Source organism: Camelus bactrianus, chromosome 13, assembly GCF_048773025.1.
Source record: "Camelus bactrianus isolate YW-2024 breed Bactrian camel chromosome 13, ASM4877302v1, whole genome shotgun sequence".
Lineage (NCBI taxonomy): Eukaryota > Metazoa > Chordata > Mammalia > Artiodactyla > Camelidae > Camelus > Camelus bactrianus.
Window position 1 is genome coordinate 56,282,133 of NC_133551.1, and position 21,642 is coordinate 56,303,774.

Below are 21,642 nucleotides of genomic sequence, written 5' to 3' on the forward strand. Positions count from 1 at the left end.
AGGCCTACTGATGTTAGACGTGCCCCAGTTAGTACTCCACGTGTGACTTCTGGGAGAGGTACAGTTGACAGCTTTGCCGTAGGCTGACCCTGGCTTGAGATAACGCCTGTGGGACAGCCGGTCAGACAGAAGGCTATAGGAGCCAAGTTCAACTGGTAAGAACTCACTGGCCCAGACAGGCCTAGACTGGAGTGAGCACAAGTCATTCTGCCTCAGGTGTGTGTACCTGTAGCCCTAGTTTCAGATCCTACACCTGCCATTTGCAAACTCCGTGGCCTCACGTAAATCATTGGACCTCTCTGAACCTCAGTGTTCTTGTGGGAGGAATGAAGACAGAATCCCTGTGTCATAGGTCATAGGTCTTTTTCCTCTCCATCTTCTTAAGCCAACTGGCACCAGCTTAAAGAAGTACTTGATAGAGTCTGTCTTCTATAAATTATAAGGAAAACAATGAAGTTTCAGAAAAAGTTTCTGCATTTAAATTTATGGGGTTCTGACCTTTCCCAAGTAATTGTGGTTAATGTCATCAATAATAGACCTGTTGACATCACATGACCCTTGAGATGAGGTGCTGGGAAGGAGGCAGCGTCACTTCTGTGGTATTTTTGCTCCAAAGGTTAACCTCAATCTAATCAGGAGGAAAAAACAGCAAATAAACTCAAATTGAGAAACAGTCTACGGAGTAATTGACCAGTACTTATCCAAAATGTCAACGACATGAAAGACAGGACAGACTAAGCTGTCATGGACTGCAGGAGATGAGAGAACTAAATGCTACGTGATATCCTGCTCCAGATAAAGAACCAAATAAGGCCTGTAGTTTGGTTAATAATAGTGTATCAATGTGACTTTCCTGGTTTTGATCATTATACTGTGGTTCATAAGATGATAACACTAGGGGAAGCTGGGTGAAGAGTATCTAGGAACTCTTGTCTGTTTTCCCAACTTTTCTGTAAGTCTAAAATTATTTCAAAGTACAAAGCAAAATAAATAAATGCACCCCAGTGCTTCTCTTAAAAATTTACTTATTTATTAGGTTCTGTTTCACAATGAAATTGTTCTATTTTGATTGCTGGGACTACGTGATCAGCTTTAACTTCTCCGCTTACATTTCTGCCTTTGCTAGCCCTGATTTATTTACTTCAGTTTCTAGAGATGCTAAAGGAGACAGCATGCAGAGAACTGGGGAGAGAGAGGGAACTTTTTGAGGAGGTTTGAGCTGAATCCATGTGGACTGTTTGCAGCGTATCAGTAACCTCAGCTGCCAGAGGCATCATCGGATTAGTACAGATCAGGACACTTATGTTACTGCAGAAACTAGGGGTGTAAGAAGGCCTCCCCTCCAGCCCCTGAGTCAAGAGAGCTTGAACACTTTGCTAATACTGACTAATACTGTGGACAGAGAAGCAGCCAGAGGAGAGGCAGAGCCACAGCAAAGAACAACGACCTTCACCTGCCTTTTCAAACTCTCCATCCCTGAGCCACTACCGGGGCGATAACACCAGCAGCCTCTGTGGGGAGGACTAGACCTCTCACCTCCCGTCGGTCTCTTCTGCCATTAGGAAAAGCCCACCCCACTTCCCCCTGGGGCTTTAAGCTCCATTTGGAGAGCTCTGTTTTCAGTATCTTTCCCCTCAACTTTCCTGGAACCTCGGTCACAGCTGTAATCCGCAGCAAATGGATTTCCCTGACCCTCGGGACAAAGACCTAGTGTTCCCCAGACTTGGTGGCTCCTGGGAGGGCAGAACCATCAGCATTTCTCCAGCTGCTGGTCTCAGGCCCTGTGGGCAGCAGAGACCTGTAATAAGATCACTATCATTGCCACATCATTCAAAGTGGTCCCTTGCGGTTGGGAGGGGAAAATTGACTCAAGTACGAATCACAGGCTACAGACCTCCGGCTCACACAAAACCACACAGTGAGTTGGAACCCAGAGAAAAACAGACTTCCAGTTCTAGATGTTAGCTATTAATCAGATTTGGCTGTGGTTCATAGTGGGAGTCCGCAGGGATCGGTGGCCTTGGGGGAGAAATAAGGAACTAGTTAGAAGGAGGAGGAGGGAGGAATAAGGGTAGGAATTAAAAGGAAATTGAATAGGGGTGTGTAAAATGCTTAGAGCTTAGACATGAGAAAGTTTAAATTGTTCAGATTTTCTAATGTGGGGCCCCAGGGCCAGGGTGTGTAAGGAGACTTCACCACAGGGGCCCTCACTGAGACTTCAGAGCACTCCCCTCCTTCCCACAAAGCAGAGCTTTGAGGCAGAAGGAGGGTTGGCGTGGGTAGGCCCTGAAAGCTTGGGTTTAAAGAGGGGAACTGTAGTAGAAAACGTTTGACAGCTGCCATATTGTTCCACGCTTCCTAATTAATTCTGTTTCTTTCTAACCCAAGATCCCTCCCACTAGGAGACCAGTGAGAAAGTGACAGATGGCAGGACCCTAGCTTCAGGTTTCTCCTCAGGGCAAACTCCGACCCTCTGGTTGAGTAAATCCCCACCACCATGAGTCTGGTAGGTTTTCTGGGGGTGCCGTCCATGTCCATGCTACTGGAGGACGGTCAGCAGAGTCCTGTCTCCTTGAGTGACTCACTTCCCCCAAAACTAGGCTTCAGTTTTTGCATGGAAAAACAAGGGAGATTATGGTAATGTTCAGTTTCTTAAATTGATTAGTGGGTATACATGCATATTACCCTTTGTACATTATAGAGAGAGAGGTTATTTTGTAGGTATAAAATATTTAATAGACATTAATTGATAATTAGGGGTTAAATTCAGTGATCGCAGTCCCTTTCTACCTCTGAAAATCTAGTATGCTCTGATATAGACTTTGGCCAATGTCACCAAAATAATTGCCCAAGGTGAGATTATGGGTGAAGTCTCACAGGGTGTAGTGTGGGAAAAGCTCTGGCTTTGGAGTCAGACTTGGTGTTGAATCCTAGTTCTGTGATGACCTTAAATAAGTTACTTTGATAAATTCTTCATTGACAAAATTGGGATAATATCTACCCCATGATACCTACCTCATAAGTATATATGAAGCATCTACTATAGTGCTTGACACATAATTGGTGCTCAATAAATAATGTTATTGGTATAGATACCACTGATGGAAGGTACTGAAATTAGCTCACCAGTGGTATATGTTTGAAAGTAGTTGGAGAGAATTCTGCAGATGAGGTAGAAATTAAGCTGAGCTTTCAAATGAGAAGTAGGCTGGAGTGCAGTGTATTTCAAGCAATTCTATCCAACAAATATTTATGAAATTAAACACTGGATATATATGGGAAAATAAGATGTGATCCCTGTTCTCCAGGAGTTCAGAGTCTAGTGGGGAAGACAGATTCATAAGCAAATCACTTTCTTGTAATACATTTCAAGTGCTAGGAGAGAGATAGGCACAAAGTGTGGTGGGAGAAGTCAACCAACTGGATGGCTTTAAGGAAGGAATAAGGACCTAGTTTGAAGGAAGCAAGAGAAACATTAGAGGAAGTTGCATTCAGTGACTGTTTCACAGAGGAGACTCAATTTGTTCTGATAATCTAAGGAGTTGGTTAAGTGAAAAATGGAAGGCAGGCATTTCAGGGGAAGGAAACAGCAAAAGTAAAACTTCAAAGGAAGAAAATAACCTAGGTGTCCACAACGTCAAGTTGTTTGAAATAATGCTCATCCCAGTGAGAGTGCAGTGTAGAAAATGACGCTGGGGAGGCAGGCAGGGTCAGTTCATGGGGGTTCTATAAAGAAAAAGGTAAATTGGACTTCATCAAAATTAAAGAGCAGAGAAGGTAATCACGAGTATGTGGGCATATGGTATTTGTGAGAAAGAAAGCAGATCCACCAGACCAGAGCAGTGGACTCCTGCTGTAGAAGATTAGGTTAGAAAGGTAGAATGAAGCTAGGAGATCAATCCTCACCCACATACACCACCACCACCACCACCCCAAATAGGTATTCTCATTACCCAGCTTTGCACATTAGGAAACTAAGACTCAGAGAGCTAAACTGCGTTGCCCAAGGTCGTACAACTAGTGACAGTAGAGCTGGCCTTCCCAAAGCTAGGACTACCTGACTCCTAAGTCCATGCCTTTTCTCCTTTAGCACATTGACTCTCCTGGGAAAACTGAGCCACCAGAGAATGCCCAGAGGCAAGGTGATCTCCTCACCTTGTGGCAGTGACTATTCAGCAGTAGCGTCAGTCTTGACATTCACAAAGCCTGGAGTAGCATGCATCCACTTCCTACCTATCACGGTGCACACATTTCTAACGTATCACGCTCCTGAATGCCAGCAGATGTGGTCTAAGCTTCTCATTTGGAACTCGGCATATGGTCGGCAATGTTATTTTTATGTTTTTTCTAATTGAAGTACAGTCAGCTAAAATGTGTCAGTTTCTGGTGTACAGCACAATGTCCCAGTCATGCATGTACACACATGTATTCATTTTCATATTCTTTTTCATAAAAGTTTATTGCAAGATATTGAATATAGTTCCCTGTGCTATACAGGAGAAAATTTTTAAATCTATTTTTATGTTTAGTGGCTAATATTTGCATATCTCAAACTTCCAAATCTATCCCTTTCCCATAAGACCATAAGATTGTTTACTATGTCTGCTTCTGTTTTGTAGATGAGTTTATTAGTGACCTCTTTTTTTCTTTTTTTTTAGATTCCACATATGAGTGATATCATATGGTATTTTTCTTTCTCTTTCTGGCTTACTTCACTTAGAATAACAATCTCTAGGTCTATCCATGTTGCTGCAAATGGCATTATTTTATTCTTTTTTTGGCTAAGTAGTATTCCATTGTGTATATATGTATATATAAAGAAGTTGTGGGATAGATAGTTAGAGATAGCTAGATAGCTAGCTAGCTAGATAGATAGATATCCCACAACTTCTTTATCCAGTCATCTGTCGATGGACATTTAGGTTGCTTCCATGTCTTGGCTATTGTAAATAGTGCTGCTGTGAACATTGGGGTGCATGTGTCTTTTTGAATTAGAGTTGCCTCTGGATATATGCCCAGGAGTGGGATTGCTGGATCATATGGTACATCTATTTTCAGTTTTTTTGAGGAATCTCCATTCTATTTTCCATAATGGCTGCACCAAACTACATTCCCACCAACAGTGTAGGAGGGTTCCCTTTTCTCCACACCCTCTCCAGCATTTATTGATTGTGGACTTTTGAGTGATGGCCATTCTGACTGGTATGAGGTGATACCTCATTGGAGTTTTGATTTTCATTTCTCTGGTAATAAACAATATTGAGCATTTTTTCATATCCCTATTGGCCATTTGTATGTCTTAATTGGAGAATTGCTTGTTTTTGGATCGGGTTGTTTGTTTTTTGGTACTAAGTTGTATGAGCTGTGTATATACTCTGAAAATTAAGCCCTTGTCAGTCGCATCATTTGCAAATATTTTCTCCCATTCCGTAGGTTGTCGTCTTATCTTTAAATTTGTACTTCATGCCCCCTACCTACTAAGAAACAGAATCCAGTGTTAATGGACAGGCTTCAAAGCATTCGCTTACCCCTACAATTGTAAGCCTATCTTTCATAGGTCTGCATTTTTTTTTTTTTCTGGGGCAAGAGGTTTCAAAATCTTCAAATGAGGATCCATGTCTTCTACTTCTTTTCTATTGTCAGTTCTTAGCGAGAATACCCTGCATGCAGTAGATGCTCAATAGATGTTCAGATTGTGGGAAAACTAGGAACATGTTGGTTGGGGGAACTTCTAGAAGTGATTGACAAGACGTGGAAGATGGGACAGGGCAGCTTTATGCTGTGAAAGCAGAGAAAGCGTGGGTTCAGTCAACTCAATGTTTCGTCTCCTTTGAAGTGTTCCCTCATCTCTTAGGCAGGGTCTGTCCTTCCCTCCTCTTTGCTTTGCAGGAGTGACTGATAGGGAGCCAGAAAAGAGGGGGGAAGAGAGGAGAGGGAGAGTGTGTGCACTGGAGAGACAGCTGTAGCTACCAAAAGCTGGGGCTGGAACAGAGAGGGCTAGCCAGCTGAGAGGGAGGGCAGGCGTGGGCTCGGGTGTGGGAGGATAGGGATGTGCGGGCAGCAAGAATGGGCAAAAATTAATGAGAGACAGAAAAGGGAAAGACGAAGGAAGGGTGCAAAAGCCAAGAACGATGGGATGAAGAGAGAAAGGAAAGGCATGTGTGGCAGCAGAAGGAAGGGGGCAGACGGGCAAGAGATTTGGGGAAATGCATTGTGCCTGTGTCCCCATGTTGCTCAGGTCAGTCTCCCTCCCGGGCATGGAGAGCAGTTGCTGTTTTTCCATAAAGGGATGCCATGCTCTCTTTAGAATTTTGTCTTGCTTTATTTCTCACCAGAGATTGAGTATACACTGTGCCCAAGATCGGCTCAGCTGCTGCAAAGGAAAAAAAAAAATTGAACTGAGACTTGACCATCCAGGATGTAGACTCCCTCTCCTTAATTTGCTGTGGCCGCTGCCCTCTTTTCCCATCTTACTGTTTATGTTTATATGTATTTCCATGGAGATTTCCTAGGGCGGGATGCAAAGCAAGAACTGAAACCCAATTCTGATCAATAATTTGGGAAAGGGAGATGGGCATTTAACACAGAGAAGACTCTGGGATTCTCTGGGATGTTCCAAGTTTGAACATAACTCTCATTTACTGATTTGTAGCTTGGTGAGCCTTAAAACTTCAGCTTGTCTCTTCAACTAATTTTTCGGTTTCTGCAAGATCAGAATTATGCCGTCTACTGCTTTCTATCCAGGCTACCCTTCCTTCCGTGGAAAGTGAGATGAGGTAGATGTCGACTGAGCAGAGCACAGGAAATACTTGACTTTCCTCTTTCATCCACCTGCACCATCATGACAACATAAGCATCCTTAACAAGCAGGTGGTCAAAGTGAGATCCAGGACTGAGTGCAGTTCAGGACAAAGGGAGTTCACGGAAGAGGGCCTTGCCCAGTGGCAGTAAAAGCAGACATACAAGCATTAAAGGAAATCCCTGTTTAAGGACCCCAGATCACGCGTGCCGTCTGCAGGCTGTTACACTGCCTCAGACGCCATAGGCCTCTAGACTTCAACTTGCTCCCTGCCCACTGGGAGGAGCCTAGATTTCCTCACCCCCAACGCTCTGTGTTTGAGCCTGCATGGACACTTTTTGCAGCCCCTAGTGAAACCGCCCCCACCCCTGTCTGAAGAAGGCATCCTGAGAAACGCTGACAGCCTCCAAACTGAGCAGCGTTGGGAAGAGGATGTCAGGACATTAATGACTATTTTAGTTCTTTGCACTCACCAGTTCTCTCAATAGTGTGAGAAAATCATATTATTTTCTTCATTTATTAATGTGGTATAATCTGCAAGCAGAGAATTGAATGTCTGTGATGGAATAACAAAGAAGTGCTGTTTTTCTTTTTTTTTAATTGAAGTATAGTCAGTTGACAATGTCATGTTCGTTTCTGGTGTACAGCATAACTTCAGTTATACATATATATATTCCTTTTCAAATTCCTTTTCATTATAGGCTATTACAAGATATTGAATATAGTTCCCTGTGCTACACAGTAGGACCTTGTTGTTTATCTATTTTATATATACTAGTTAGTATCTACAAATCCCAAACTCCCAATTTATCCCTCCACCCTCTCCTTCCCCTCTGGTTACCATAAGTTTGTTTCCTGTGTCTGTGAGTCTGTTTCTGTTTTGTAAGTAAGTTCATTTGTGTTGTTTTTAAAAGATTCTACATATAAGTGATATATGGCATTTCTCTTTCTGGCCTACATCGTATGATAATCTCTAGGTCCAAGAATGTTGCTGCAAGTGGCGTTATTTCATTCTTTTTTATGACTGATTAGTGTTCCATTGTATATATATATCACAGCTTCTTTATCCAGTCAATATCCATCAACAAAAGTGCTGTTTTTAGATGGAGGAAGAAATGGGTAGAAGGAAACGCTTCTATATATGAAAATTAGGATTTTAGGAATAGCATGAAGGAAAAAGAGAGGCACTTGACCTCAGACCTAGGTATGCCTTTGCCTTCCTTCCATCCCAGCCCTTCTCCACTCCGGAACACATTTCCCTGAGGGGGTGTGCAGCTTCCAACTCTGAATCCTGATCATAAGATGGCCCCTGAAGGCATTTTTGGTGTCCCTTAGTGACTGGGATAAAAGCTCCAAGAGGCTTGCCAGTTCCACCTGGAAGAGGGTTGATCTATTGGGACCGACAATGGGAACCTAGCTGGGGGCAGCTTTAACAACCACAACAACAGCCAGTGCATAAGGAACACTTGGTATGTGCTTGACACCCCACTAAGCACTTCGTGTCATTAATTCACTGTATCCTCCCAACAATCCATACACTCATATGTCTGCCAGATTAAGACAGAAGGTTAGAGAAGTGTGACTCGCCAGTTTTCCCCAGCTGGTAAGTGGCAGAGCCAGGACTCAGACCCAAGTCTTTCTGATTCCAAAACCTATGATTTTAACCAAAATGCTCAATGAAGCATTAGATCAGAGAGCACTCAGTGAGTACTCCACGGAGGAAACAGGGACTCCAGGCATACTCGAAGCTCTTCCAGCTTTGGAAACAAAACAAAATAAACACTTCAGTTTATTGCATTGCCTCTGTCTCTCATTCTGTTCGCTCTAGATTTTTAATTCCATTTCTTTCAAGAACTGCCTGTATAAATATGAACAAATAATAATGTGTCTAGTGTTGAGTTTCTCCATTCTAGTGATGAAAAAGTTGATGGTGTGAGGATGACCCCTAAGATCCCTCCTAGGAAGCCGGTCATAGGGAATCCGCCTCGGTGCCTGATTTTTTACTGCCTCTAGCAGAGTAACAGACTTAGATTCAGGCCTCGCCTAGCAAGCCAACCCTGGCCCTGCCCTCCTGGTGGCAGGTGCGGCTCGAGACCTCTGTTCAGGCTGGTGGAGGGCGATGCCTACGTGTGCTTCTCTAGTCAGCGTTTGTTTGACATTTCACTTCTGCCTCTTCCCTCCCAGCACCTGCCTGCTCTTCTGCCACCCGAGCACCCTGACAGTGCCATCCTGTAGGCCATGGAGAATGAGCTGCCGGCCCCCCACACATCTAGCAGCGCCAGTGTCACCAGCAGTACCAGCGGGGTCAGTAGCAGCAGCGGTGGTGGAAGTGGCCGCCCCACGGGGCCCCAGATCTCTGTGTACAGTGGCATTCCTGACCGGCAGACAGTGCAGGTAAGATTCCACCTGACCTAGGTACTACATCAGCTTCCATGGTCTGGAGAACAACCTGGGTGTCGAATCTAGCATAGGCATAAGAGAGTATGTCAGTGGGCAGATATTTGTGCACAGTTTGAGGAGAAGTGATGCCACATGGGTTCAGTCGAGGAAGTTGGGGGAGAGTGGGGATACTTAGCAGATCTGAAAAATTCCTGTCTCACCTGGGATTCAGGTCCCAGAGCGCCATCTGGGGAGGATAGGCGTGTGAAAGTTTAAGGGGCAGACAAATAAAAATAGCGAACAGAAAAAGTGACTGAGGGCTGCTCAGTCCTAGACCCACTATCTAAATGATCACTACTTTGTAACAAATCTAAGCTTCGTACACACAGTGAACCAAAAAAGAACCCCAAAACAATCCTCTGTCTTTGCAGCTTTTTACCTTCTTCCCTAAAACAGCAGTTTGCAAAATGTCATCTGTGAGGTCTTCCAGGTGATTACACATGGTCCCAAAATGCAATCATGACCACGTATTACCATCTACCATGTGCCCCACAGCGTACGAAGCATTTTGCCTGGTTATCTTCTCCTCTGGTTGTGAGAATGGGTATTATTAGGCACAATACTAAAATTGAGAAAACTGAGGCTTAGAGAAGATAGTGACTTGTCCAGGTTCACTCAGATAAAGACAAAAAAGCTGAACCTGAGTATCGCCCCGCAGACCTGTGTCCTTCCTCACCACAATGTCTGTTTGAGGCTCCTGGATAAAATTGGCAGGAAAGAGAGACTGCAGCTGAGAAGTGTTTGCTCTGAGAACTTTGCTGTCACTTTTTGGGTGCACTGGACAAGTGACCTCATCCTGCTTTGGCCCTGGGCCCAGATTAGGGAATGGAGGAGAAGCCACAGCAGATGGTGAGAGGGCCTGGAAAATCTGGTTAAAGATGACCCCATTAGATACTCTGAAATCTTCCCTTAACAGATAATCTCCCAGTTACCTCGGCCTCACACTTCATAAAATCACGCTTCCATCCTTGCTGCCCACCCCCACCAGGCTTCCTCCCCTGGCCCTTTTGCACATGAGTATTTTAGCACCAATTTCTAGCAGCTGACTTTAGGATGTGCTCTCCTCTGCCCCTCACCACAATTCTAAGAAGGAGGGATTTGGGGTTTCTGGTCTGGCAAATGGAGTGACCCAAGGTTGTGTTCCGCCCCCAAGCAGAACCTCTGGGGCTCCTCCTATTTCTACTCCTTGACACCCCTCGGTGAGGAGCACTCACGGTATCTCTACTACTGCTGTCTGGATGGCTGGGAGCTGCCTTTAGGAGTCTAAGGGAAACAGAGAGGCTTAGACAAAGGGAATAAGAAGAAGGAATTCTGGGGAGGACAAGGGATAAAAAGAACCGAGTTCATGTAAACCAGGACCCTCAGAGGGGAAAGTACACTGAAAGAAGGTGTGGAGGAGCTAGGTGGGGGTGGGGATCTGGGGAGACCTGAGAGCCCTTGGAGGATCTGTGATATCAGCCTATTTTTACAGAACCCCGAATCTGAGCCCAGAGGTTGTTTCACCCTAGAGCCACCAGCCCCTTGAAATCACGCTCAGCAGGAGAGAGCCAGACTGGAGGTTCATGTGCTGGGGGCAGAATCCAGGGTGGGAGCAGCCCTGTAGCCAGGGATTCAGCAGAGCTAAGGGGAGGAAGTGGGCCAAAGCCTGGCCAGGACCTGTGTAGGGCACCCCATAGGAAGATGGAAGGAGGGTGACCAGGTAGGGAGAAGGGAGGAGAAATGTCTCTGGGGCTAATGAGAAGAAGACAGAGGATCTCAGGGCTGGGGAAAGGCATTTGCTCTTCCTCATTCCTGGGGAGGTGGGAGATGCTTTGAAGGGTGGGAAGATGGGAGGGGATCAAAGAGCAATCTTATGTTGTTTCTTAGAGACTGTGGCTCAGCCAGTCCCATCAGGAAAGTGGGAATAGCAGTAAGGCCAGGGAATGGGAGGTGGTGGCTCAAAAGAGGGAGCGATGGAGAGAAGGAGGGAAAGAGTGAAGAGGAATGCAGCATCCCAGCAGCTACAGCATCCCGGCGGCTGCAGCATCCCTGCTCTGCAAGGCCAGGGGAACCGTCTTCTGAGGGACCGATATGAACTTTCAAGCAGGTGAGGGCAGGTGCTGCTGAGAGGGTGTTGCCCTTGAACAGGTTTTAGTTTGGCTGGCTGTGTGGCCAAAGGTGGAGTAGGCCCTTCTTCAGACTTGTCTCTTTCTTCCCACCCCTTTCCTCCTCTTAGCCTTGTTGATTTTCGTTTCCCTTTGTTGTCGTCATCCCTGTGGTCCAGTTACCCCCATCAAAGGCTGCAGAACGGAGGGAAAGGGGTACAAACAAGACTGGCGTGGGACCCAGTCACTGGAGGCTTAAAGGACTTCTGCCTTCCGAGCTCCCACAGCCCTGGTTGTTGGTCAGAGCAGCATGTGCCGCCCGGATCCAGGGGGAGCAGGGAGCATATGTGCTAAAGAGAAATGCAAGATAGACAAGGCAGGAACGTATGAAGCTTTGCAAACAGTGGTCTCCTCCACTCCCTGGAGAATGGGAATCACAGGCTTTGTCCTTCTCTGAGCAGCTGGGGAGAGAGGAGGTTGAGCAGGTGGCGTCGCTGCAGAAGGGGCAGGTCTGCAGTGAGCTTGCCCCCGGTCCTCCCCTCCCTCCGTAGGTGATCCAGCAGGCCCTGCACAGGCAGCCCAGCACCGCGGCCCAGTACCTGCAGCAGATGTATGCAGCCCAGCAGCAGCACCTCATGCTGCAGACTGCGGCCCTGCAGCAGCAGCACCTGAGCAGCGCCCAGCTCCAGAGCCTGGCAGCTGTGCAGCAGGTAAGACAAAGGTACAGGAACACCGCTGATGCCGCCCAGGTGAGGGGGAGAAGAGGCAGGCGCTACACACGGGCTCCCACGAGTTCTTACTGGACCCTCAGAGAGCCCTTGTGAAGTAGGTACAATCGTCATGAGCGTCCTTCTGCAGATGAGGAGAGAGGCTCTGGGAGGTTAAGCACCTTGCCCGAGGCCACACAGCTCTCCAGTGGAGCGGCTGGAACTCACAGCCCAAGTGGCCCGGAGGGACCGGGACGGCCTGCCTTGACACATCACTGCCTACAGGGAAGGGACCGAGGGCCCAGGGAGGTGTCCACGGGAGAAGCCCATCACCCATTCAGCTTGCTGTCTGCCTTTAGTGGCCGAGAAGAGCTCAGTCATTCATTCAACAGAACTTGTTACGCGCCTGCTGTTTGCCAGAGAGTATGTCCTGCATTGAGTGCACTGTGGACCCTGTCTTCTTGGAGCTTATAGTGGGTGGACAGCAAGTAAACAGAAACTCATATAGACAAGGAAACAGCATGTCTAAATATCATGGCTGTGATAAGCCCTGTGAAAGAGAAGAGCAGTCAGCTGTGAGTGAGTGACAGGGAGGGCTGCTTTAGACAAGGTGGTTGGGGGAGCCTGTCTGCTGGAGGAAAAGGAAGCTGACACTTGAGGGATGAGAAGCTGGCCAAGAGGAGAGGCAGGCTGGACATTCCAGACAGTATGTGCCCAGCTATCCACGTGGAGGCCCGTGAGCCTGACGTGAGCAGTGGGGTGAAGCAGGGGGGCAAAGAGAGCAGGAAGCATAGGTCACAGTCATGGCTGACGCTTTGAGTGCTTATGTGTAAATGCTCTGCCTCGTGTGACCCTTTCAGCAGCCCTCCAAGGTAAATACTGTTCCTACCCCCACTTTACAAAAAAGGAAATTGTGACACTTGCTTGAGATCACATAGATGAAACAGAATAAGGGTTTGACTCCTGACCACCACCCTGTCGTGCTTCCTGTGGAAGGTGAGAGCCTGGGGAATGACTGGAGGAGATCGGCTCCTCCAGTGACAAGAATTCTTCTGTCCTAGGCAAGCCTGGTGGCCAACAGACAGGGGAGCACCTCAGGAAGCAGCGTGTCTGCACAGGCCCCGGCCCCAGCATCCTCGGTGAGTAGGACACAGCACAGCAGGCAGGGCCCCCAGCTTCAGGACCAGCCCCACCCTCCTTGTCCAGAATGCTTCCAGACCCAACTGTGGTGAATCCTTAGCCATGTAGAATCATGGCCAGTATCTATTACTCTTGCGAGGAAAAAATTTTTAAAGTGCAGGCTGATTTCTAACTCCCTTTAATTACTCCCCATCATCTTTCCAGTGTCAGGCTCTCTGTTCATAGCTCAGTCCTCTCCCCACTGCATCCTCCCCGCAGCTCTGCACGTAGGCCAGATGCAGCAGTGCTGGGGGAGACCCAGGGCCCAAGGACCAGAGACGGTGCAAAAGAAGGCTGAATTGCCAAGGAAGGGAAGGGGGGAGAGAGAGGAACGGACGAAGGGGCACAGCGTTAACCCTCAGAGCCTCCTGTTCTCTGCTGCGCATGCCTCTCTCCTCAGATCAACCTGGCAGCCTCCCCAGCTGCAGCCCAGCTCATCAACCGGGCTCAGAGTGTCAACTCAGCCGCAGCCTCGGGCATCGCCCAGCAGGCTGTGCTCTTGGGCAACACGTCTTCTCCCGCCCTGACCGCAAGCCAAGCACAGATGTATCTGCGAGCACAGATGGTGAGTACCCAGCCTGGGCCACAGCTCAGGTGGGCCAGGAGGACGGAGGCAGAGAAGTGGGGAGCCGGGCGATTAGAGAAGAGTGGGGTTGAGAGAAGGGTTGGGGAGAAGTGCTGAGGGGCAATTGGCATAAAGAAGGGGGACTGGAAGGCTGAGCTGGAGCTTTGGTATGGGCTCCATGACTTGAGGACAGGTGGGGCTCCAGGTCGAAATAAAGTTACCCCTGATGCTTCCTTTCCTTCCCCTCCTAGAGGGAAACAGAATTGCCCTCTTCTTATCAGAAACCACGCCCTAAAATTAGTTAAGGTAGAGAATGCAGGGGCCTGTGCCCAGGTGGTCCAAGTACCCTACAGAAGTGGGGTCTTATCCCACTGTGACAGTCCTCGCAGGGATTGGCCACCTCTAGTTCAGGGCCGGAAGTGCACTCCAGCCCAGGTGGTGAAGGTGGCAGTGGTTTCAGAACATGCCCTCCAGCTGGGCCCCCATTCTCACCAGGGTCACCCTGTCAACGTTCATCAGGGGGGCTGGCTTGGGCTGAATGTAGTCAGGATGGCAGTGGCCCTGGACGTGCATGCCCAGAGTCCCTCCTTCACACCTACCCTTGAGAGGTCACAGAGGTCCACAGGAACCTGGAGGTTCCTAATATTTAGCAGAATGTCCTGGGAAAACTGCAGCACACACCTGAGGAGGCAGGAACATCTAGCTCTACCCTGGGCTCCAATTACTGTGAGTCCAGTCTCCTGTCTCCCAGTCTGAAGAGTTCTCCTTCAGCTCCTCGACACATATCCTGAGGACTATACACCCCCACCTCTCCCTTGGCTCCTGCAGCCAGAAATGGACCCTGGGAGCTTTTCTGGTCCAGCTCCAGCACTTCCATTTTTGACTCAGAGTTCACTGAGATGCAGCGCCATTCCCAGGGAGCAGCCTTGTAGACCCTCGGTGTGGAATAGACTTCCACTCCAGGGAGCCAGGCGGCCACCCGTGACACTGCCCAAGCCTGCTCTGTCTTCAGTTTACTCTGCCCCTTGTCTGCTCAACAGCCCCATCTGGAGCCCTGCAGGCTGGCCATCCTCCTCCCCAGAGCGGGGTACACAAGCTCAGAGGAGCAGGCACACTGTCGGACACTATGTGTCCACATACACACCACTCTAGACTCACAGGGGTGGGAATGTCACGCAGAGACCCTCAGTCACCTGCACCCCACAGAAGGAGAAGCAGATCTGAGTTTCGCTCTGGGCACTCTCATTCCTCGAGCATTGTTGTCTCTGTGGGCACACACACACACACACACACATGCTCATAGCCTACTCTAAATTTGACTGGAAAATGGCCAGAAGAGTACATCTAACTTGATCCCTTCTGACGGAGAGTCCTGTTCTGACCCAGACCTGGAGTCCGGAGTAGGTTAGATCTAGAACATGGTCCCAGGGCATCTGTCTCTGCCCACGGTCCCTGCTGACCGCGATGTTGCAGAGGGGGTCTTGAGGGGGTCCTGCGGTTGTTGTCCTTCTGGGAGAGCTTCTCACAGAGGCTTCTGAAGTAGATCTGACTTAGGTGCAGCCCCAGGACATCCCCCACCCCCACCCCTTCACTGCCCGGCCGGGGTCAGGACGCGATGAGCCTCTTAAATAGGTTTTTCAGGAGATGCCCTTGAGCTCTTCCCCTTTTGTGCCCCCTGATTCCCCACTCTGCTCCCTGGCTAAACTGTTGTCCTGTGGCTGAGCCCACATTGGGCAGGTAAAAGGCGCCTCGTTTCCTGTGATTCCAGGCCCAGCCAGGTAACCTGGTGCAGGTAGCTAGGAGCCTAGGCGGCACTGTTCCTTTGTCCCCTCAGCTCATCTTCACGCCCACGGCCACCGTCGCTACTGTGCAGCCTGAGCTCGGCACTGGCTCCCCCGCCCGGCCCCCCACCCCCGCCCAGGTGAGGAGTCCTTGCTTGTGGGAGGGCAGGGGGGTGGGCACCCCCACACAGGGGCACCAATGCTGGGTATGGTCCTAAGCCCTGGAAGAGCTTTGAATCTCTGGAAATGTTGGGGTCCTCTAGGAAAGCAATGGGGAGACAGGACAACCCAGTGCTCCGAGACTTGCTCCTAATTCCCCGCTGAGAAGTCCTCGGCCACCCCTGACTCTGCTTGATGCCCCGAACACAGGTCGGGAGCCAGCAGCGCACTGAGGCCAAGTCATGGTGGTCATACTACTGCTTTACCTGACACCGTCCCTGGGAGAAGCTCTGTTGCTGCTTTTTAAGAGGGAAATTCCACTCTGATGACACATGCTAGCACCTCTAGGAAGGGAAAAATGGCATGGACCAAGAGGGAGCAAATATGGGTCCTGGGTCCCTACCTTCTGCTGGGAGCAGACAGACATTGCTGTGGATGTAAAGATTCTATGGGCAGCGGGGAGAGGAACCGTCCTCAGCTTCAGGATGGGGACCCACAGGGTAACAAGACAATCAGATTTGTCAGATGCGAGTCTGGCACAGCCTCCAAGTGTCCAGCAGAGGGCACCAGGGACCAGGTTGAATAAGCACGCCCTTCATGGAGTCTGTAACCCTTGTCCTGAGGACAGGATAATCCTTTGGAGGGTCTTGCTAGTCAATTAACTTTCACTTTTGCCTCTGCCTTTTCCAGTGTGGGAAGCCCCAGGCCCCGCCATATCTGGGAATTCTTTCTAAGTGGGGTGCACCCCATCCTGATAGTTTGAGGGAGGAGGGGAGGTAACAGAAAGGAGAGAGAGCCTGGCCTCCCTGCCACGGCCTGCCCCAGCCTGCCCCAGCCTGGACAGACATCCCTGCTCAGAACTTAACTTCTTCTGCTGATGAATCCAGTCACTAGCACTCTTTCTGTCTCCTTTAAAAACTCTACCTGCTTGTGGTTCTTCTTTCAGCCCCTATCTCATTCTCTCTCCTTTCTGATTTTACAACCCACTGTCCTATTCACCCATTCCTGGATCCATCCCTAACTCCTTCCCTCTTTGAACTGTGTGTTGGCATGGCTCCTGCCCACATTCTCTGGACTCTTATAGACCCCTCTTTTCCAGGTTCAGAACTTGACCCTCCGAACACAGCAGACACCAACTGCAGCAGCCTCGGGCCCTACCCCCACTCAGCCCGTCCTGCCCAGCTTGGCCCTGAAGCCCACGCCAGGTGGCAGCCAGCCTCTGCCTACCCCATCACAGGGCAGAAACACTGCTCAGGGTTCCCCTGCAGGTGCCAAGCCTGGCACCACTGACAGTGTGACGGAGCCACTCAAGAAAGTAGAGGGCAACGGCAGTGTACCAGGGAGTTCGGAGGGCCGGGCTGGGCTCAGCCGGATGGTGCCCGCTGTGGCGACCCACCCCCTCATTGCACCAGGTAAGGGCTCCGGGAAGAAGGATCCTATCCCAGAAAACTCAGAAGGCCTGTGGGTCAGAGGGAACCTATCAGACTTTCTTTTTTCCCATGGACATGCTAAGATGTCAGCCGTATGTGCGTCTCTCTGTCTTCCCTCTTACAATCTTGACATGTGCGTCAGCTCCAGATTCTGTTTTATGCTTCTTCTCATCTAGCTTCAGAGAAGGCAGCCACATCAGCTAGGATAAATGAGACCTTCTTTACAGTGGGCACCATGTGATTCTCCGAGCACACAATCATAGCACTTAACCTTGAGAGTGGAGCTTGGCAGTTGGACTATTTTGAAATTTTCTGAGAGTCAGCAGAAAGAACAGGGGCTAGCCAGAAGTGTGTAAGAACCACACAGGGAGATGAGGAAGTGGGAAGCTTGTTCTCTCATCATTCGACAGACATTTGTTGACTAATATTCACCAACTATGTTGCCAGTTCTCGGTGCGCAGAGAGAAGTAAGACTTGGACCCTGCCCTCCAAGGAGAATCCGGTCTGGAGAGACAGACAAGTACAATGCGATATGGTGTGCCAAGCGCTATAATACGTGTGAGCGCTGAGCCCTGGAGGGACGCGGAGGCACTATCTAGCCTTGGGGAGAGGAGCCAAGAAAAGCTTGCCAGGGAAGGTGACACTTGAGAATAAATCTAGCAGATTAAAAAAGTAATAATCCAGCAGATGACTTGTGAGGCAAATTCTGTGAAGGGGATGAATCAGTGTTCCCTGGGGCTAGTCTCTTTCCCTGCCTGCTAAAATTCTCCCAGCACTGCCTGTTGTAGGCAATCTTTAATGAGAAAATCAGCCAAGAGCCCTGGAAGCCAGACTTACCAGTCTCAGGAATAAGACCACGCTGTGGTTACAGCACAGAAATACAGTGGTGGGCCACGCGACTTTGCATCACAGAGAGAATCACCCTGGTCACATCCCGTAAATAACCACTAATCCTATCCTCATTCAGACCATTTTACCATCCAGTCTAACCTGCATCTTTTTTTTTCTTGAGAGCCTACTTTGTGCTTGTTACTAGATTAACAAAGATGGTCAAAATGTGATTTCTTACCCAAAGGAGTGTGCAGTCAAAAGGAGGGAGCCAGATATATAAGCAAATCCATTCGGTTGCATAAATTCCATTGTAGGAGTCAGTATGAGGTAAGTGTGGGCCCAGCTGGGCACCCCAGTGCCAGGCAGGACTGGGCAGAGGTGCTGTCCTTCCGAGGAAATGGCACTGGGTGTTAAAGCAGGAGCATTTCCCCAACAGACAAAGTAGGGGAAGGAGTTCCAGACAGACACGGGAGGCACAGGCGGAGCGTTGTGACACTGAGCTGGGGAGAATGTGACTTCAAGTCCTTTATTCACCCTTTTGAGGCTTCGAGGACGGAGGTGGCCTCTGCCTCCAGTGGCCAATCCGAGCCGAGACAGGCACCGCCCTGCACAGGCCTCACTGCCCTGTGGCTCCGGCTGTTTCTCAGTGTCTGGCACTGCTCTCTCCAGAGACTAGTCCAGCCTCTCCTTTCATGGAGAGAGAAACTGAGGCTCAGAGGAGGAAGTCTGGGGGGTCTTACAGTGTGAGTTGATAGCTGCCGGGAGTAGAGTGAGGACCCCAAATTAGCATTTCTTCTACCTGTTCACGCAATCTACAAACCACAGAGCAGCATTGGGGCTTCAGAACTTACTGAGAACCCCATTTCTGCCCAGGCCAAAATGTAACCCCCTCCCTAGATTTGAGCCAGCCCCCCAGATTCTAAGGACCCATCCAAAGAAAGACTAGTTTTTAAGTTTCTTCCTTGGGCTCGTAGGCAACCTTAGGGCCTCAAGAAAACTGGACAGAAAGCAGATCAGCCTGATAAAACCTCTGCTGTGCACTAGATAATATACTGGGCATTTTTATGTACCCTACCTCTTGTAACCTTCAGAAGAACCCTGTAAGGTAGATGTTTTTATCCATCGTTACAGATGAGAAAACTGAAGCTCAAAGAGGTTACCCGAGAACTACTATGTATGTCACTCAAGGTCACATAAGTATTACGTGGCAGAACTGGGAACCAATTCCACGTCTGGCTGAGTCAGTTCCTGTGCTCTTAATCATCAAGCCGTACTTGCCTCTTTCAGTTCTTACAGTAATTTGGGGCTTCCTAGGCCTTTCTTATTCCTGACCCAAAGCTCAAAGAGCCTGCCAGTTTTAAGATTGTTCTAGGTTTTATAGAGTCTAGTAGAGGGCTCTCTTCTCTTGAGCCTGGTTAAGGTGAAGGCCAGTGAGTTACAGACTGAGATCCAGGGCCCCACGTGTCTCCTGGGACTTACAGTCTGTGGCTATAGGTGGTACAGAAACCAGAGGTCCCCCAAACTTTCTACGGAGCAGCTGTGAGCTGCAGACCACAAAGACCCTCTTCCCAGTGACTCAAATCAGTGGGCTTTGCATTGTTCCTGCCTCCCGCTGCCCCCTCCTATTCTTCCTTTCCTTTCCCACCCCTTCTCAGTGGTTCCACACCCCACCCCCACTGCCCACATGGAAGGCAGCAGGGAGTTTCAGATGCTGCTGATCCTCTCCGAGCCTCTAGAACAAAAAAAAAGACTGAAATAATCTTGACCTGCTGGGGAGCAGCCTGGAGCAGCACCTGCCCAGTTCCCCAGGCAGAGGTAACTTCTGGCCTCCTGCCCAGCCACTGTGAATGTGCTGAGGGATCAGCGTGTGTGTGTGTGTGTGTGTGTGTGTGTGTGTGTGTGTGTGTGTGTGTGTGTGTGAGAGAGAGAGAGAGGAGGTGGGGAGAGAGGGTGGGGGAGTGGAGTGGCAGGTTTTTTGTTTGTTATTGGAGCATTTTTCGAGCTGGCTGGCTGGTTGCCCCCAGGGAGAGTAACCAGTGGAGACTTGTGGATGGAGGGGGAGAGGAGGGAGGAGAGCAGAGAGGAATGTGTCCTCCTGGGGGCTGTTTCCTCCCAGAGCAGGCAGACTGCTCTAGTCCCAGCTGGGACCGCTCCCACTGACAGCTGTTTGGGGGCAAAGCCCCTCCCCCATGGCAAGCTCCCTGCTGTTCTTGCTCCTGTCACCTTGGCAACGGGCTTATTTAGGCTCTGCAAATAGAAAAGGTCCCTTATGCCCTGAAAAGGGGTGGGTGGGTGGGGGAGGGGAGTCAGGGGCCGAGAGCAGAGCCTGAGAGGTTGGGCTTCTCTGTGATCTGAGGACTGAACCAGGAGGGCAGAGAGGGACAGGCTGCAAGGTCCCATGGGCCTGGCTTCCAGAGAAGCTGAGACCTAGGGGAAACCACGCCACAGCTCCTGATAGTAGGCTGGGGTCTTGGAGTCCTCAGTCTAGTGGCTAAACTCAAGGCCTTGGATGCACACTCAGGCTCAAAGGTGAGGAGAAAGTGGCTGACCAGGAGGGAGATGCTGTGGTGAAAGAGAACTGTGCGCCGTTGAAAATCCTGGGCCCTTTCCCCACGATTGTGCTCCAGATGCCAGGTCTTTGTTCCATGTCCTCATCCCTCCTCAGGTCTCAGGAAGGAGAGAGAATTCACTGCTGGGGAGGCCTGCCACACAGCGGCTTTGTTTTATCACAGAAGAGGTTTTGTGTCAGGGAGTGGTGATTCTGTCTGCAATAGGCTCGACAGCGTGATGCTTGCTGATTCTAGGACTCTTGGGTACCATATTTCCCTCCCAAAGCAGCTGCCAAACTGTGGGGTAGATACACTTTCACTTAGAGAATCCAACAGAAACCAAAACATACAGCTGTTATCTAGCTGGAATCAAATCCCCAACAATTTTGATGCTAAAATCATGCAACCAGCCATGAAGGTCATTTCAATTATGCACTTTAGGACCAGATTTAGCTTACTCCTTATCTTAAGGGAAAGCGTCTCCTCCTTATATGAGGGGGGAAAAGCCAGCGGATATCAGCAGAGGAGTTTTCTGTTTTGCTTAACATCCCTCTCCATGGGTGTGTACGTGTGTATGTGAGAGAGCGAGAAGAAACAGACTGTGACACACAAAGGGCCTTGGAGCTGTTGAGCATCCCTTCTTTCCTGAAATCCTTCACCCTAAGCTCCTATTATGTTCATTGCTGCCAACTAATAGTGAGAATGCACAACCACGTTCCAGGCACTTTACTGAATGCCTAACCTACATATCTCATGTAATCCTAACAATAATTACTCATCTCATAAAATGAAGAAGACATGGCTCAGAAAAAAAATAATTAACTACCATCTCCATATAGTTTATCTCTCTTTAATTGTTCAGCTCCACCTGAAAAATTATTATTCATTTAGCACCTATTATGTGCCAAACATGATGCCAACCATATGGGAGCTACAGAGTTGAACAGTGCAAATTCTAAGAGGGGGTGTGGAAATTTGAGTTAAACCTTGAGAAATGAGGAAGTTTCAAGAACAGATCTGAAGAGGGATTATCTCAGCTGGCACTGGGAGGAACCCACGCCCAGTGGCCATGTGTAGGTGTGACCATCTGTGCACGTGGGTGGGCCCTGCAGCTCCTTG

At 49.1% G+C, this 21,642-nt stretch overlaps 1 protein-coding gene across 2 annotated transcripts in view; it reads left to right on the forward strand.

The window, feature by feature from the left end:
• Positions 1 to 21,642, forward strand: part of PHC2 (polyhomeotic homolog 2) — a 97,907-nt gene that overhangs the window by 40,797 nt on the left and 35,468 nt on the right. Inside the window, exons 2-7 of one of the 2 annotated variants that reach the window (XM_074376904.1) lie at positions 8,984 to 9,193; positions 11,874 to 12,032; positions 13,091 to 13,168; positions 13,609 to 13,773; positions 15,542 to 15,694; positions 16,813 to 17,125. In XM_074376904.1, coding sequence (XP_074233005.1) covers positions 9,038 to 9,193; positions 11,874 to 12,032; positions 13,091 to 13,168; positions 13,609 to 13,773; positions 15,542 to 15,694; positions 16,813 to 17,125 — 1,024 coding nt within the window. In that variant the 5' untranslated portion in view covers positions 8,984 to 9,037. The remainder of the gene's footprint in view (positions 1 to 8,983; positions 9,194 to 11,873; positions 12,033 to 13,090; positions 13,169 to 13,608; positions 13,774 to 15,541; positions 15,695 to 16,812; positions 17,126 to 21,642) is intronic. The other variant, XM_074376906.1, reaches the window with a different exon arrangement.